This window comes from Dioszegia hungarica (genome assembly GCF_025882075.1).
Source record: "Dioszegia hungarica strain PDD-24b-2 chromosome Unknown MKK02contig_16, whole genome shotgun sequence".
Taxonomy (NCBI): domain Eukaryota; kingdom Fungi; phylum Basidiomycota; class Tremellomycetes; order Tremellales; family Bulleribasidiaceae; genus Dioszegia; species Dioszegia hungarica.
In genome coordinates this window covers 2,177,134-2,192,888 of record NW_026515773.1, presented here as the reverse complement: position 1 = coordinate 2,192,888, position 15,755 = coordinate 2,177,134, and the positions used below count along the sequence as shown (strand labels likewise).

The 15,755-nt window shown below is 57.1% G+C and overlaps 8 protein-coding genes across 8 annotated transcripts; 5 read left to right on the top strand and 3 right to left on the bottom strand.

Moving 5' to 3' along the window:
* Positions 1-386: 386 nt before the first annotated feature.
* MKK02DRAFT_38973 (amidase signature domain-containing protein) lies at positions 387-2,250 on the top strand (the record flags this gene model as incomplete). The annotated part of the gene is made up of 10 exons (XM_053090377.1): positions 387-495; positions 551-769; positions 803-865; positions 902-1,068; positions 1,149-1,231; positions 1,289-1,375; positions 1,421-1,766; positions 1,800-2,027; positions 2,061-2,110; positions 2,199-2,250. 10 exons carry the CDS (start codon positions 387-389, stop codon positions 2,248-2,250), a joined length of 1,404 nt encoding a protein of 467 aa, XP_052944076.1.
* Positions 2,251-2,314: 64 nt separating this feature from the next.
* Positions 2,315-3,354, bottom strand: MKK02DRAFT_38972 (uncharacterized protein; the record flags this gene model as incomplete). The annotated part of the gene is made up of 2 exons (XM_053090376.1): positions 2,315-2,604; positions 2,649-3,354. The coding sequence occupies 2 exons, from the start codon at positions 3,352-3,354 to the stop codon at positions 2,315-2,317; spliced, it is 996 nt and encodes a 331-aa protein (XP_052944075.1).
* A 903-nt stretch (positions 3,355-4,257) lies between these two features.
* On the top strand, positions 4,258-4,982 carry MKK02DRAFT_38971 (cutinase; the record flags this gene model as incomplete). Its single annotated transcript, XM_053090375.1, has 2 exons — positions 4,258-4,809; positions 4,860-4,982. 2 exons carry the CDS (start codon positions 4,258-4,260, stop codon positions 4,980-4,982), a joined length of 675 nt encoding a protein of 224 aa, XP_052944074.1.
* A 1,184-nt stretch (positions 4,983-6,166) lies between these two features.
* Positions 6,167-6,917, top strand: MKK02DRAFT_34802 (cutinase; the record flags this gene model as incomplete). Its single annotated transcript, XM_053089021.1, has 2 exons — positions 6,167-6,742; positions 6,795-6,917. The coding sequence occupies 2 exons, from the start codon at positions 6,167-6,169 to the stop codon at positions 6,915-6,917; spliced, it is 699 nt and encodes a 232-aa protein (XP_052944073.1).
* A 310-nt stretch (positions 6,918-7,227) lies between these two features.
* MKK02DRAFT_38969 (uncharacterized protein) lies at positions 7,228-9,395 on the top strand (the record flags this gene model as incomplete). Its single annotated transcript, XM_053090374.1, has 8 exons — positions 7,228-7,322; positions 7,387-7,802; positions 7,853-7,962; positions 7,997-8,259; positions 8,292-8,365; positions 8,399-8,492; positions 8,526-8,729; positions 8,762-9,395. The coding sequence occupies 8 exons, from the start codon at positions 7,228-7,230 to the stop codon at positions 9,393-9,395; spliced, it is 1,890 nt and encodes a 629-aa protein (XP_052944072.1).
* Positions 9,396-9,456: 61 nt separating this feature from the next.
* MKK02DRAFT_34805 (3-carboxy-cis,cis-muconate cycloisomerase) lies at positions 9,457-11,055 on the bottom strand (the record flags this gene model as incomplete). Its single annotated transcript, XM_053089022.1, has 5 exons — positions 9,457-9,808; positions 9,852-10,186; positions 10,230-10,634; positions 10,677-10,933; positions 10,977-11,055. The coding sequence occupies 5 exons, from the start codon at positions 11,053-11,055 to the stop codon at positions 9,457-9,459; spliced, it is 1,428 nt and encodes a 475-aa protein (XP_052944071.1).
* A 531-nt stretch (positions 11,056-11,586) lies between these two features.
* Positions 11,587-13,333, top strand: MKK02DRAFT_18197 (MFS general substrate transporter; the record flags this gene model as incomplete). The annotated part of the gene is made up of 5 exons (XM_053085907.1): positions 11,587-11,733; positions 11,785-12,179; positions 12,226-12,511; positions 12,568-13,001; positions 13,051-13,333. 5 exons carry the CDS (start codon positions 11,587-11,589, stop codon positions 13,331-13,333), a joined length of 1,545 nt encoding a protein of 514 aa, XP_052944070.1.
* A 271-nt stretch (positions 13,334-13,604) lies between these two features.
* Positions 13,605-15,369, bottom strand: MKK02DRAFT_28929 (uncharacterized protein; the record flags this gene model as incomplete). The annotated part of the gene is made up of 8 exons (XM_053087671.1): positions 13,605-13,883; positions 13,928-14,012; positions 14,057-14,389; positions 14,435-14,634; positions 14,679-14,741; positions 14,792-14,883; positions 15,081-15,272; positions 15,342-15,369. The coding sequence occupies 8 exons, from the start codon at positions 15,367-15,369 to the stop codon at positions 13,605-13,607; spliced, it is 1,272 nt and encodes a 423-aa protein (XP_052944069.1).
* Between the last annotated feature and the right edge of the window lie 386 nt (positions 15,370-15,755).

Sequence of the window (15,755 nt, the reverse complement as noted above, 5' to 3'; positions counted from 1 at the left end):
AAGGAGATCGCGGATCTGGCCTGTTGTTGACGGCTGACCCTGGCCTCGCTTTCTTCTTGATCAGCTCATTTTGACCGATTCATGAGACTTTGCACTCCATCCACTACACTCCTGCTCGCCTCTTCAGACCTCAGTCGATTGACTAGACCATGTCTCCTGAGGCAGAGACGACTGCTTGAGGATCGGGGACCCCTTTGGCTGAGCAGCATCTCTTTGCGTGCTCACACACACCGACCAAACCTTACTCGAGCTGATCAGACTGATCCAACACTTCCCTTTCTTTTCTCTCTCTTTCAAGCCCTCACTCTCACTAACTATTGCAGCTCGTATCTGACCTGATACTACCACTCAATCCGCGGATAGCAAAGACAAGCGCGCTCTTTGAGATGCCCCTCCCTGCTTCCCTCAACCTGCTCCAGACGTCCATCAGAGAGCTCTCTTCCCTTCTCGCCTCTGGGACGATAACTTCCGTCGAGCTAGTCCATGCCTACCTCGGTAAGTTCACCTCACCAGCGAGCGAGGCATATGTGTTACTTAAGCTGACGATCAGCCAACATCGAGAAGAACGATATCGCCGGTCTCGGTCTTCGCGCAATCATTCAGACTGCTCCTGTCGCGTCTGTTCTCAAGATCGCCCAGACGCTGGACGATGAGCGTCAAGCTGGCATAGTCCGGGGAGCTCTGCATGGCATCCCTTTTTTGGTGAAAGACTGCATAGCCACCGATCCGGAACTGGGAACGGCAACTTCAGCTGGGAACACTGCACTCCGTACATCCCTCCTTGGAAATGGCTGATGGGAAGAGCGAAGCGTCGTCCCGGGCGATGCGGAGGTGATCAAGCGCCTGAGGGATGCCGGGGCGATCGGTGAGTCCTACACTGCATCATCCCTGAACTGTGCAGTTCTCGCCAAAACCAACCTTACCGAATTTGCCAATTTCAAGGGCAGAGACCTCCCTAACGGCTGGTCAGCGGTCGGCGGTCAAGCCAAGTCGGTGTACGTGCCAGGAGCGGAACCGCTGGGAAGCTCGACGGGGAGCGCGATGGGTCTCAGTGCGGGCTTCGGGGCAGTGGCTTTGGGCACGGAAACTGCTGGCTCCAACATAAGTCTGCGTTATAAGGCTCTGATGGAAGACATGCTGATAGCCAGGTCGCGTCCGCCAGTCGAGCTGCTTTGTACGCTATCAGACCATCTACCGGTCTGATGCCCATGCAGGGTATCGTACCCGTCAGGTGTGTTCTCTCCGGTTTCTCTGCGGTGCAGCGTGGCATCCAAAGCTGAACTTATAGTGGAGACCGGGATACTGTGGGTCCGCTGGCGTTTACTTCGGTAGATGCTGCGCTTGTCATGTTTGCCATGTCCGGCAGCGATGGCAAGTGAGCCTTCTCTGCCAAGCCCAAGACACTCGGGCTGATCATCAGATACCTCCGCGCTGCCGAAGCACCCAGCATGGCCGGTGTCCGCCTAGGTCTCGTCCGCAAATACTTCATCGACGATGTCCAAGGTCACTCTTCCCTTCCTGGTACCCCCATCCCGACCATGGTCAAGGCGATGCACGACACCGTAGCTACCATGCGAAAGGGTGGAGCCGATGTGATTGACGTGGACATGGATGTCAAAGCCGAGGAGAGGCAGGTCCTCCTCAAGACGGAGCTGGGGATGTGGAGGAGCGACTTCAAGGAGGACATGACGGCGTATCTGGCTGGGCTAAAGGAGAGTCCAGTGCGGAGCGTGGAGGAGCTGGTCAAGTGGAACGAAGACCATGCTGTAAGTCCTCGATTGAAAGCAGCTGACGAGTAGGATGTCGAGTTGCCTCCTCACGCTCCGACACAGCAGTTCCTCGTCGAGTCCATGGACGCTCCTCCGCGCGACTCGGACGCGTATCGTACCCTTCAAGCTCGATCAGCGGATATAGCCAAGAAGAGGGGTCTCGACTATATCTTTGAGCGACACCAGCTCGACGCCGCGATCTTCGCTACCGAGCTCGGGTTTGCCTTCCTCTACGTGACAGCGGGAGGGTACGCTTCAGTGAGTGTCATTCTTGTCAGAGCTGATAAGCAGGGTTCTGCTCCGCTCGGGTATGGTGCGGATGGTGCGCCTTTCGGAATCATGTTTGTGGTCAAGCCAAGCAAGAGGAGAAGCTCATCAGTATCTTGTAAGCTATTTCTAACTGCGCTGGTGCTGGTGCTGATCAGCTAGATCCGCTTACGAAGTTCTCGTGCCGCAAAGGAGGACTCCCAGTACGCTATAGCTGTACATATATGTATACACTACCTGACCGATTCTGAACCGACTGAATGTCCTACTGACCTACTCTAAGCCTGCGGAATCTCCTGTCCCTCCGTGGCCTGGCCCAGAGTCTGGACCTCCGCGCCAGCATGCACCTCCTCGTTCCCCTCCATCGCCATCTCCGAAGCTTGCGCCATTCCATCTGCCGCCTCGCCGATCTGCTCAGCATTCTCCATCGCCTCCGCCGCCGCGCTGATGACCGTTGCGTACCCGTCCATCACTCCCCCTCCCACCATGTCCAGATCGCGCCGCAGTCGCTCGAGCTCAGCCACGAGATCTGCTTGACCTTGGCGGAGGGTTTGAATATACTCGGTAGCTACTATATCAGCTTGCGTCGCGTTCACCTAGATCTGCACTTACCTTTACGAAGTATCTCCCACTTGCTAGACTTGGTCCCCTTCTCCGTCGGCAACAATTCCCGCAACTCGTCGAAAAGATCCTTCATCTCCTTCCGCCTCGCCCGTTCCGCCAATTTGTGGTGCACCTTGAGCTCCGGTGTACGACTAAAGGGCGTCTGCCTCGGAGGATTACTCTCGCTCCCTTCCGCCTCCCCATCGTCCTCCACCTCTGCCGCCTCTGAAGCCGTCCGCTTTGCCGCCCGACTCTCCCCGACGCCCAGACTGGCACCGCTTGCTGCACGTGATCCGCTCGCCCGAGTCGTCATCGTGACCTGAGCAGGAAGGTCGGAGGTCCCTGGAGCTGCCGCACTCGCAGCCGCGTGCGCGCTTCCGGACGCGACCGCCGCGTGCAGCGTGTCCTCCGCGAAGCGCAAGCCGTCCAGGGGCACCTGCATGCCCCCATCCGCAGCCAGGGAGTGCATGTCCTGAGTGGGCAGCGGGGCGATTGCCAAGGCCTCGAGAACGGCAGAGGAGGGTGCCGGGGCAGGCTCAGCAGGCCAGTGGTATTGCTGATTGTAGGAAGTGGTGTCGGCGGGCAGGTGGAAGGTGGGGGTGATCAAGGACGCGTCGGTGGGATTGTAGGTGTCAGAATGGAGATCATCGGTGAGGGAAGGATCAATGTCGCCGATGCGCATGCGCTTGGCTGCGTGTTCGTCTTGGGTGGACATGGTGCTGCAGGGCGAGGAAGAGATAAGATAAACACGTGTGATCGAGGGAGGGAAGATGCATCGCTCGCGTGGCTGCCACGAGGAAAGAACGTGCATTCCTCGCCGGGGATATCGGCGTTATTTGCTGCCGGCGAGACGTGTGGCGGCACCCCCGTTGCCTTAGTCAGCATGGTTGCGTGAGCATCGTCTCCTTCGGTCACCGCGACACCGACTGCTAGCGACTGCTCCTTCGTTCGCCCACCAATCGATGCTAATACTATACGCCGAGGAGCGACTAGACAGGCCGCCGCGGCGAGCTGTAGTGGACATACGATACACCGCTACTAATTAGAGTAATACGCCAAGACGGGAGAGGATGAGATTATCGGGCCCTGCTTAACCGGTCACCGCACCTTCACGCCTTGTCGTGTCTACGGATTGATCGAGCGCCATTAATCAGGATAGGCGACATATGGGCTCGGTCATCTCGGCCAACTGCATACGTCCGCACGAGATGGCCATCATCAGCGTCAGCTCAGACCTCTGCGATCTAGCCAAAAGCCTCCGGGGGCAGATCCACCGTTGATCATTGCGAGTTTCACGGGCTGGGGCAGTGCTGAGAGATGTCAAAGACTAATCAGCTGTCCACCTGATCACTGTACCTGATCGATCTGTCACTACTGAATGACGCTAATGTGCTAATGCCGCCGGTATGCACGATCTAGCAGCTCACACAGAAGATCTCGCTTATGCCCCACTCCTGATGTAATCCCACACATGCGGGGCCCTCGCGATCGACGGGGAACGAGTGGGGTGAACTCGCCTCGCCTATAAGAGTGCGACAGGTCGCACCAGCCCCCCACCATCTACCAACTTCCCCCTTGTCTCTCACTACTCATCCCCACCTATCAAAGCTCAATCACAATGCGCGCCTCCCTCCTCTCCCTTGCCCTCGTCGGCACCGCCCTCGCCTCCCCTGTCGACCTCCTTTCCCGCTCCTTGTGCCTATCCTACACCCTCATCGACACCCGGGGGACTGGCGAACCCCAAGGCCCCTCCGCCGGGTTCATCACTATGAACCGCAACATCCTCGCCGCCAAGCCCGGCGGTCGCGTCTACTCTACCGTCTACCCCGCCGACTTTACCCAATACTCCGCCGCCGGCACCGCCGACATCTTGCGCGAGCTCAGCGCCGAGCTCGCCGAGGACCCGGCGCGGTGCTTCATCCTCGAGGGGTACTCGCAGGGCGCGGCGGCGACGGTCAACGCGCTGGAGAAGCTGCCGGTCTCGGACCCGCGGTACGCGGCTATCAAGGGCGTATTCCTTATTGGGAACCCGGTACACAAGGCGGGACTGGAGTGCAATGTGGACACCAAGGGCGGGGACTCGACCAAGAATGTGAATGGGATTTCGGCGAGCTATGATGGGCCGATCCCGGCGGCGTATGTGGGCAAGTCGCTGGATGTCTGTCAATTCGTGAGTAGTGTGAAAGCTTCATGGGTGTAAGGGTTTGCGCTGAGCCATAGGGTGATGGTGTCTGTGATACCACACACGGCGTCGGTATCAACCCTCCTCACCTCGTCTACCCCAGCGACGCCGGTACTCAGCGCCAGGGCACAGAATTCGTCCTCGCCAGGCTCAGCATTTGATGCATGCTCGGCGACGATGGGGAGGAGCCTAAGGGGGATCTGGCGGGTTACGGCACGAAGTCGGAGGAGGTTTCGCGGTATGAGATGGCCGGAAAGGAATCCAAGTGGGCTTAGTCGCTGTTGATATTTGTACTAAATGAAATGTAGTAAGGCAGGATTGATCTCCCTCATCTCAGGCTATATTGATCCGAGCTCGCTCCTCCCTGCCACACACCGGCTCGCCCTGATCTTCATCTCTCCTCAATCCCAACGGCCACTCTGCTACGCGGTCATTTCATTTACGAGTACTGCGCCCGGGGAATGTGTCGCAGATCGGCTCGGGGCTGTGTATGCGCCCGGTATCTGGAGAGCACGCCAGCGCCTGGACTTTCGCTTCCGCGTTCCTGTTAGAGCACCCTGGCTAGCTCCCTAGCTTCACTCGATTCTGTCAGCATCTCTTGACTTAAGGGGGTCTCGCACCGGGAGGTACCGGGACCACGGCGGGAAGCTTGGCGCGTCGGAGCTTCCGGGACCAGTCGTAGCTTCCCTTGACACAGCACTAAGCCCGCATCGGACCTCCTTGGCTTTTGTCGTAAGGGTACTAGATGGGTGTGCCTGTTGAACGTTGAGAGGAGGCTTGAGCTAAGGCGCGTAACCATCCGCTACCTTGCTACAATTGCGCTAGTGCTTACTGTCAGCGAACTTTCGCTCAAACCCCACCATTCCCCACTTTCCCCACTCCGACCTTTCCGGATTCTCGGACATCTACTCGCCGCGCCCGTCGGAGACGGTGAATATCGCCCTCAGATCTATACCACATGATACGCTCGGGGCGACGCGAGCGAGGAGAGGAGGGTCCAGTCATTCAACGTTGTCAAGCTAGCTAAACTACCGATGCTAGTTACTGACTGGTCTGAACTTTGACACCCAGTCACCCTCCTTTCCTCTCCCATTTCCTCATGGCGACGCGTACAGATCGGGTCGCGCACTGACTGTATTGATGTTTCATCTCGATCGCGAGAGGTCAAGATCAAGATCGGGGGTAAGGGCTGCGGGGCTGACGCTGACTTGATGGAGGGTATAAGAAGGCCACTGACAGCCTCGATTCCTTCGTCATCCTCTCACTCACCTCACACTCTTTCACCCCATCAACGCTACCTCACACTCACTCCACCCAACCAACCACTACTCTCACATCCCCCATCATGCTCGCCTCCCTCCTCTCCATCGGCCTCATCGCCCTCGCTGGGTCCGGCACCCTCGCCACCCCCGTCCCCTCCCCTGCCGATCTCGTCACCCGGCAGACCGGCTGCGCCGCCTACACCATCATCAACACCCGGGGTACGGGTGAGCGCCAAGGTCCCTCGTCCGGCTTCCGCACCATGAACAGCAACATCCTGTCCGCCAAATCCGGCGGCTCCGTCTACTCCACCGTCTACGCCGCCAGCTTCTCCCAGAACTCCGCCGCGGGCACGGCCGACATCCTCCGTCGTCTCTCGTCCGAGCTCTCCGCCAACCCGGCCAAGTGCTTCATCCTCGAGGGCTACTCCCAGGGCGCCGCGGCCACCGTCAATGCGCTAGACAGCATTCCCACCTCGGACCCCCGGTTCAACGCTGTCAAGGGCGTCTTCCTCATCGGTAACCCGGAGCACAAGTCAGGCCTGGCGTGCAATGTCGACACCAACGGCGGGACGACCACCAGGAACGTCAATGGTATCTCGTCGTTTGGCGGTGGGATCCCGGCGGCTTGGGTCAGCAAGACGCTTGATGTGTGCAACTTTGTGAGTCTATGCCCCATCATGTCAGTGTAGTCGAACTTGATCTGACGAGCAGGGCGATGGGGTTTGCGACACTAGGAACGGCTTCGGCATTAACGCCCAACACCTCGCCTACCCCGCCAGCTCGTCCACTCAGAAGCTCGGCACCGACTTCGTCCTCGCTAGGCTCAACGCTTAGGCAGGCTCGACACTTTAGGCCAAAGGTGGGGATGGGAAGTAGTCAGCGGGAGGAGGTCCAGTAGGGTCGGAAGCGGGACTTCCACCATGTATGTAGAAGAACGTCAGGTCAAATGCATAGGGTTGATGGTCGCAAGAACCTAGTCCCGGAACGCACCGGAATACGAGTGGTCGCATTCCTCGCTGCTCAAAGTCTCTCAGCCTTGGCAACATCTGTCATTTCCATCTCACTTATGTCCGCCATTTTGCTCCTCTTGCCCATCTCCTTGACAATCTGATGTCCGGGCCATCTCAGAATCGAGGACGTGGCTATGGAGAGGCATGTTCCCGCTGTCGGGATAAGAAGCGGCGGTGTACGCCTGGAAGTCAGCCGGTCGCGTGCAAACTATGTGAGCGAGATGGAGCGGTATGTGAAGTGATCAGGTGAGCCGGAGAACATGTTGGTAGACATTGTCGAGGCTGATGAGCAGCAAGAGAGTCTCTCAGAAGAGCTCCAGCGAGGCTACTCACTCGCTGGCATCGTCGAGCCCCTCTACTATCCGGAACAACGACATGGCGCGCTCAGGACGGGAGACCTCCTCAAGCGCCCATTCGATACAAGATACCACGCCGGACATGCAGATCGTCGCGGACCGTCTCCAGCCGCTGGAGAGCGCTCTACACTCTGGACCCGACGCCTCTGCCTACGACCTGCAAGACCCCTTCCAATCTGTCCCAAACAGAAGTCAGGCTGGATGGTCCGCTCAAGCTGGACAAAGCTCAACGCCCTCGTACATCTCTCCGGTACCTCTTCCCTCAGCTATACGTCCTGATGAGGTGCTGCTCCAGACGTACTTTGCGTGGCAGTGTCCTCAACATATGCCTGTCGACGAACAGTTTTTCCGCCGTACGTTACATACCATTCCTCGCGCGGGACGTCTAGCTGATGGGTCGCAGGAGACATGCAGAGCAACCCGACTGGTCCCTACTTCTCCCCGCTACTGCTATATACCCTTCAAGCGCAGGCTTCGCGTCATCTTGTCACTGAGGATGGATGGTCATATGTCGTGAGTTGGCAGGACGATCAAGCTGATTACTTAGGAAAAGGCCAACTCATTACTCCTCAGCACACTCTCCGAGCCTCCTTCCATACCGACCATCCAAGCTCTACTCGTTCTGTCCGGCCGCGACCTCGCAATGGGCCAAGCTAGTGCCGGATGGCTCAAGAGCGGAATGGCTTTTAGGATGATTGACGACCTGCAGATCCGGGAGGAGCTCGCCAAGCAAGCGGGTACGGGCGGGGACGGAAGTGAGAGGTCATACATGAGACGCAGGATCTTTTGGACGGCATATACGTGGGACAAGTATGTCGTTCGCGAGGCCTAGCTAACGTTAGATTCTTCGCGCTCACACTTGGTCGTCGACCTGCCTTCTCCTTCATCGTCGATGACGATCAGCTGCCTCCAACACGTAAGTAGCACCGCTTAACTTCGCTGACCCTAGTCTCCTCACAACTGAGCTGGTATCCATATCATCCGATCGAGACGTTCCCATCATACCGTCCACAGCCTTCTTTGGACGGAGAGACCTTCTTTGCGTGAGTCTGCCTCACCCCGCAAGCTGATCTCAGGTCCTGCCTTGTTTACCAAGAGATTGAGCGCATCATCACCAGACTATACCAACCTCATCGAGCATACAGCCTCGAGCAGGACAAGCAGTTCGTCCAGGTCGCTAGCTCTCGCCTGCTGGAATGGAGGCGCAAGGTCCCAGAGGTCTTGCTAGATACGTCGTATCTCCCAGCAGTGTCACCCCCACCCCACATCCTCACAGTCAAGTAAGTCCATGCTATTCCCAGCTGACTCTCAGTATCCTATATCGAGTCGCCTGGATACTCTTGCACCGGCCTATGCGGTACCGCGCGACAAGTCTCGGCGAGAAACAGGCCGCGGCTCACACCTGTATTGCCCGATCTGCCGAAATCAACATCCTCTTTGACATGCACGAACGCACCTTCAATCTACGCAACATCACCTACCTCCTCGCTTATATGGCGTACGTCACGGCGACCATCGACGTTGACGAAGCGATGTCCGGCGATCCTGCTCGCTCAATACCGGCCAAGCAGCGGCTAGAGCTCACTCTGCGCGTTCTCACCCAGGCATCCGCACATACCCCGGGCATTCAGCGAAGTATTCACCATCTGCGCCAAAAGCTCGTCCAGCGACCGGATAGGCTGGTCAGCGGTACTACCACTCCCACGACAGCCCATCCCTCGGCTACTGCCCAAACCCAATCCGGCGATCTCCTGGCCGTATCGGCGGGTATGAGCTCGCTGGCTGAATCTCAGGCTAGTGGCGGGGCGTTGGATCTAGCCTTTGAGCAGCTCTTTGCCTCACTCCTTCCCGAGTTCGCCGTAGAGAACCCGATCTCTTGGAGTGAGTTTGGAATGGAGGATGCGCTCCCCGCGTCAACGGAAGACATGGATTGGTTGTGGTCTTGATCGCTTTTCCTGACGTGATGATACATGTAAAGATAATCGAACAAGAGAGCTGCCCCATCTACTAATGACCGTTGACCCCGTTGGTACCATTGGCGCCATTTACGCCATTCGCCTTCTTGGCCTTAGACCGCGGTACTGAAGCGAGCACATCATCCACCATCTGCGGGGCCGCACCGAGGTAATTGACCGGATCACACAACCTTGCGAGCTCCTCCTTGGATATACGGTCGGTGACGTCTGAACGAGTGCTGAGGCGATCGTACAGTGTCGACGTGCCGTCCTCAATACAGTCCTTGCACGCCGAGTAGACGATGTCGTGGGCTGCGTTACGGCCGACGATGGGTGCAATGCCCATCATGACCGCCTCGCCGACGATAAGGCCCTTGGAGCTGTTGAGATTGACGAGCATCCGACTGATGGTCAGCCACATCCCTCAAACTCGGTGGCAAGACTCACTCGGTGTCCACGCAAAGTCCGCCCAATGCAAAGATCGCCTGAGACAAGGCTCCACTCGCCACGCAGAACGCCTCGGGTACGCACACCCACTCGAGATGCCATGGACCGGAAGCGCGCTCAAAGTCGGCGACCATGGCGTCCTGAGCGAGGGAGGCATGCGAGCGGAGGAGTTTGGACGCGGCGAGGATGGCTTCGGAGGAGATGGGATTCCGCTTTTGAGGCATGGTGGAGGAGGCGCCACGGTGGGGGACGAAGGGCTCTTGGACTTCCGAGAACTCATTGGAGCACATGATCATCACGTCAAGAGCGATCTTGCCGAGGGTACCTCCGACGAGCTGAGCATCAGCTAGAGTCCCTATACTGGTGATGAAGACTCACCGAGAGGAATGAGACAATCTCAGCGACACCATCCCTGACCACATGCCACGAAATGGGTGGGTTCGTCAGAGCCAGATTCTTCGCCAATTGTTCCCGCACCTTCAGCCCCGCATCGTCCGACCCGAGCGACGCCAATGTCCCCGCTGCACCCCCAAACTGAACCAGCAGCGCCCTCGGCTTGAGCTGCTGGAGACGCTCGTAGTGCCTGTCAAAGGCAGACAGGTAGACGGCGGTCTTGTAGCCGAAAGTGATGGGGAGAGCGTGCTGAAGATGGGTGCGGCCGGCCATGGGTGAATCCCGGTATTTGATGGATAGGTCGGCCAGGATAGACCGGAGAGACTGGATCTGCTCTTCGATGACGCTGAGACCGGCTTGCATCTGGAGGACACTGGCCAAGTCCATGATCTACCATCAGCTGAGTCTCTGGCAAGATATTTGAAGACTCACATCTTGCGTGGTAGCTCCCCAATGCAGATACTTGCCGCTCTCGCCAGAGCACATCGCGTCCAGCTGGCGGATGAGGGGTAGAATGGGGTACCCGACAATGTCCGTCTCGGTGCGGAGACGGTCGAAGTCGAGCTTGTCAACCGAGCAGCTGGATGCGATCTGTTGAGCTGCTTCCGAGGGGATGACGCCGATGGTGGCTTGAGCCGTGGCGAGGGCGACTTCGGCCTGGACGCAGCGCGTGACATATGCGCGGTCGGCTGCATGGTCAGCATGGCCGGAGGGGCAGAGGTAGGAACTGACTGAACTCCTTCCTCATCCGGTCGGAAGTGAAGATATTCTTGAACAGGCTCGAGTCATAGGCAGAGATGGTGTCGTTCATGATGGCTGGATTAGAGGAAGTTGATGGCAGTCGAAATATCGCGGATGTCAGAAAGTGGAAGAGGAGGATAGATCACACGGTTCCTATATCATGCTACATGGGCGGCAATGGCTTCGGGGTCGCGGAGTTCGGCTACTATCTAGCGGGAGATGAGGAGCACTAGACATGGATCGGTCCCACTAGAGCGTCTAGTGAGCCAGTGCACAAGCATCTTTGACCGCCGAACAGCGAGTTCTGCCAAGGTATGCGGTATTCGGTTATACTTCGGCGCCTCGGCGTTTCCGGCGCCGAGCGAGAGATACCGTGTAGAGGCATCTCTGATGCGGTATCTCATGCGGTATTCATCTTTCCGCTCCAGCCCTCAAACGCTTTGCTGCACCTGCAAGCGAAGATCATGAAGGTATATAGGGTGTCTGCTCATCAAGACGAGATGCTCAAAAGCCCCACACATCCCCCACATCGACCCCGCTCAACACTCCGAGCCCGATGTCCGCGCCTATCACTCCCTCCCCTATGCCCCAACATATCCCCATGGACCGGTCCAACTCGCTAGCTTCAGACGTCAAATTCACCTCGGACCAGCTCGAGTATCAGCCTGATCTCGATGCCATCAAGGAAGACAACGATCAAGTGGGATACAATACCTTCAAGGCGGCGCAGGAATCGGGTTACGAGCCGGTGAGTCTTGGCCTTGAGAACGAGAACGTTTACAAGTTCTGACATCTTCAGACCCCCGCCGAGTCCAAGCGGGTGCTTCGTCGTATCGACCTCTTCATCCTCCCCATCTTCACCTTCACCCAATGTCTACAATTCATGGACAAATCAGCTCTCAACTATGCCAACTTGTTCGGATACCAAGCGGCCCTAGGCCTCAAGGGCTCCGACTACTCGTGGCTCGGTGGCGGCTTCTACATCGGCTACCTCGTTGCACAATTTCCTATGGGATATCTCCTCGGTCGCTTCCCAGCTGGTCGGGTTCTCGGCATCTGCTGCTTCTTTTGGGGCCTCGTCGTCCTCCTTTCCACCCAGGCCCTCAACTTCAAATCCGCCCTGGCGGTCCGGATCGCGCTTGGGATGATGGAGGCGGTAGTCACTCCGGGTCTCAACCTGATGACTGGGTTCTGGTAAGTGCTCTTGATCACATGTCAGCTTGGTATGCTGAATCGGCAGGTACACCAAGAAAGAAACGCCCAATAGGCAGACTCTATGGTATTCTGCCCTCGGTCTCGGCGGTATCATTGGGGGCTTTATAGCTACCGGTATCGCTACTCGCACGTCTACGCCAGCGGTACCTAACTGGACTGTCATCTTCTACATCCTCGGTGCCATGACCATGGCCTGGGCTTTCGTGCTCTACTTCTTCCTTGCCGACTCCCCCTCCAAGGCATTCTGGCTCAACCAGGAGCAGAAGTACATTGCTGTTCAGCGTGTATCGGCGGGTATGGTTGGCATCAAGGTGGGTACAAGCTATTCCGAGATTTTGACTGCTCGATCAATGGCTGACGGGTTTAGAGCCGAAAATTCAAGCCGGCCCAAGTGTGGTCAGCCTTGCTCGACCCCAAGACCTGGCTCCTCTTCGCCGCCACCTTCGCCACTTCCATCCCTACCGGAGTACTCTCCAACTTCTCTACCGTCATCATCCGCGACATGGGCTTTACCGATCTTCAAGTCACCCTTCTGGACGTCGTGCGCAACGTCTTCCAGATGATCGGCGTCATCGGTGCCGGCTGGTTCGCGACTCGGTTCGCCAACACCCGCATCATCATGTGCACCTTTGGCAACCTTGTCTGCGTCACAGCCTCGGCATGCCTCGCCTTCCTCCCGGACAGCGCAAAGTGGCCTCGTCTCGTCGCTCTCTGGTTCACCAACTTCCAATCTATCGGCTTTGTGCTCGGTCTCGTCATGATCTCCAGTAACATCGGTGGATACACCAAGAAGCAATTCACGTGAGTGGTTCGGACCTCTTTAGCTTTTGGCATCAGCTGATGTTTCAAGATCCGGCATGGTCTTTGTTGCGTACTGCGCAGGCAACATCGCAGGTCCGCAATTTGTCTACCCCGCCGAAGCGCCCCGGTACAAGAGCGCCACCGCAGCCATGCTCGCCAGCTACTCGATCAAGACCGTCTGTCACCTCCTGCTGGGACTCTACATGTGGAACGACAACAGGCGCCGGAACAATAAGGCGGCAGGTGCAGCGGTAGATGAGAAGCGGGGCGCGGAGGCGGGGATGCTGGATCTTACCGAGTTTGATAATCCAGATTTCAGGTATGTTTTGTAGATAGCTAGCAGTGCTGCGATGACGTCTTGGTAATCAAAGGGCTCTCTTCTTCAGGAAAGCGCATGCTCCGGACAAAGCGTATGCCGCACACGATGAGGAATGTGGAGGTCTGCGAGCAGCACGAACGCGAGGTTGAGTCATCTCGGCTGTGATGGTGCCAAAGACGGTAGTGACCCATCCAGATCAGTTTCATGAGCGTGCTCAAGTGACGACTTCACAACACAATGTAGCAGTTATCATCCGTTGCATCACCTCGTAATATAGTCAGCGTCTACTTGAAGTTCTTGCCGTCGGCCCACTCCTTGCCATCAATAACGAGGTCCCACGCCATAGCGCCCTCGAAGAACGCCTTGTCCTCGGCGTTGTCGAGCTTGAGCTCCTTGTAGTCGTACGACTCCCAGTCCGGAGCAGCGTCAACGACCGGCTTGGCGTCTTGTCCGCGGAGGATAAGAGCACCGGAGATGACAGAGTCGTTGGCCTTGCCGAGGACACCGACGGAACCGAACAGGTACTTCCTGGAAGCCTCCAAGCGGTTGAAGAAACCACCGATCTATAGTTTTAGCCAAGGCCAATGACTGGCATAAAGCAGCTTACCTGGTTGGCGGACATGAAGACCTGGGTGAGCTCGTCGTTGTACTTGAAGTCGACACGCCAGATGGAGAAGCCGGCCTTGTCGAACCTGAAAATCAGCCTTGCCCTTTCTCCGTAACACGCGCTGCTCACTTCTCGTAGAACCACTCGAGCGAACCGCCAGCCCCTCGTGTCTCCAAGTTCGAGTACTGCCTCTTCCACTCCTCAAGGTTGAACGCCGACTTCGGGAGGTCGTCGAGCGGGTTCTTGGCCTTGGGCTCCTCGGGCACGAGCGGCTCATCGTCATCGTCGTCCTCGACAACCTCCTTCTTCTTGGGCGCCTTCTCAGCCTTGGGAGCCTTCTCAGCCTTGGGCTTGTCCTCCTTGGCCTTCTCGGCCTTGGCGGGGGGAGTGTAGGTGGCGGTCTCGGTGAGCGAGGGCTTGCCGTCGTCAAAGATGGCAGCAAGCTTGGGCTGGTTGATGAAGCTGCATGTCAGCGAAAAGTGTCTGCAGATAGGATGTGCAGCTCACGTCTCGAAGTATCGCACAACATTGGGGATCTTGGCGCGCATGGACGCGTCAATCAGGCCGGTGAACATGTTTCCGAGAGCGGTGGCAACAAAGACATCGGCAATGGTGATTCGCTCTCCGACCAACCAGGTCTGATTGTTGAGGTGGTCGTTGAGCTGGGCCAAGCGCGAGTTGACGCCGTCAAGGATACCAGCGACGACCTAATGGTCAGCGTCTTTGCAAATAGCTAAGAAACGGTACTTACAGCCTTGTTGTAAGGGAGGTAGTTGCTGAATGAACGGTTGGCCATGGCGTGCTTGATGAAGAGCTGTGCTGTCAGCGTCCACGTACTTATACCGGGTCTAGAGACAATCTCACCTCCTGGTCGGCGAAGAATTGCCATTGACGGACAAGGGCCTTCTGCTTGGGGTCGGAGGGGACGAGGGTGGAGTTGGGGCCGAGCTCAGCGACTAGCTTTCGTCAGCTCCTCTTCTTCCTTCGATCCAACATGACGCAAGAGAGGACGAGGGGAAAGATCAGAGGTATGACGGTACCACCCGCCGGTTAATTCTCGACACAGGTCAATTAAGACAGGGATAACTGAAAAGAAGTCTCATCATAGAAAGAGGAAAGCGAGGATGCAGCCAGAGATGGGAGAAAGACATACCGTACTCGGCGATGGCGCCAGACTCGGAGAGGTAGAAGTCGCCGTCCTCAAGGACGGGGAGGGAACCAAGGGGGTGCTTGGCAAGGAAGTCCTCAGTCTTCCAGTCCGACTTCATCGAGAAGGACTTGTCGAAGTCGAGCTGAACATCGGCGAGGGCAGCGGCAGCGAGCACACGGCGGACTCGGGAGTTGCCTTAAGAATCAGCATAGGCGCTTAGTGAAAGGGTTCGAGGGAAACGTGCGGTAAGGCGGAAGGACGTACCGGCGAAACCGATAAGCTTGGGTGCCATTTTTTATGAATCTAAGCGGTCAGTTTGCTGCTCCTGATACTCTGCGTGAGGCCAGTGGGCTCACTTGTATATAAGGTAGTGTAGATAGGGAGAAGAGGCAATGAACAGGTATGCAAAGGCAGCTTGACCTTGACCTTGACCTTGTTCTCTGCGAACTTTTCTAGTGAACCGTGCCTGAACCAGACCGCCACAGCCGGAATTACCAAATTCATATGTATTCCCGCAAGAGTGGCACTTTTGCCACCCACTCCACCACGTACATGATTCAACAGTTTCATACGCTTCTGCGGATCGTGTTCTCAGCTTCTGACTCGCTCAACGCACAAGACACAGCGCAGGTGTAAGGCAGAATACTAGACGCGAATATACATGGGATGGTAGAATAC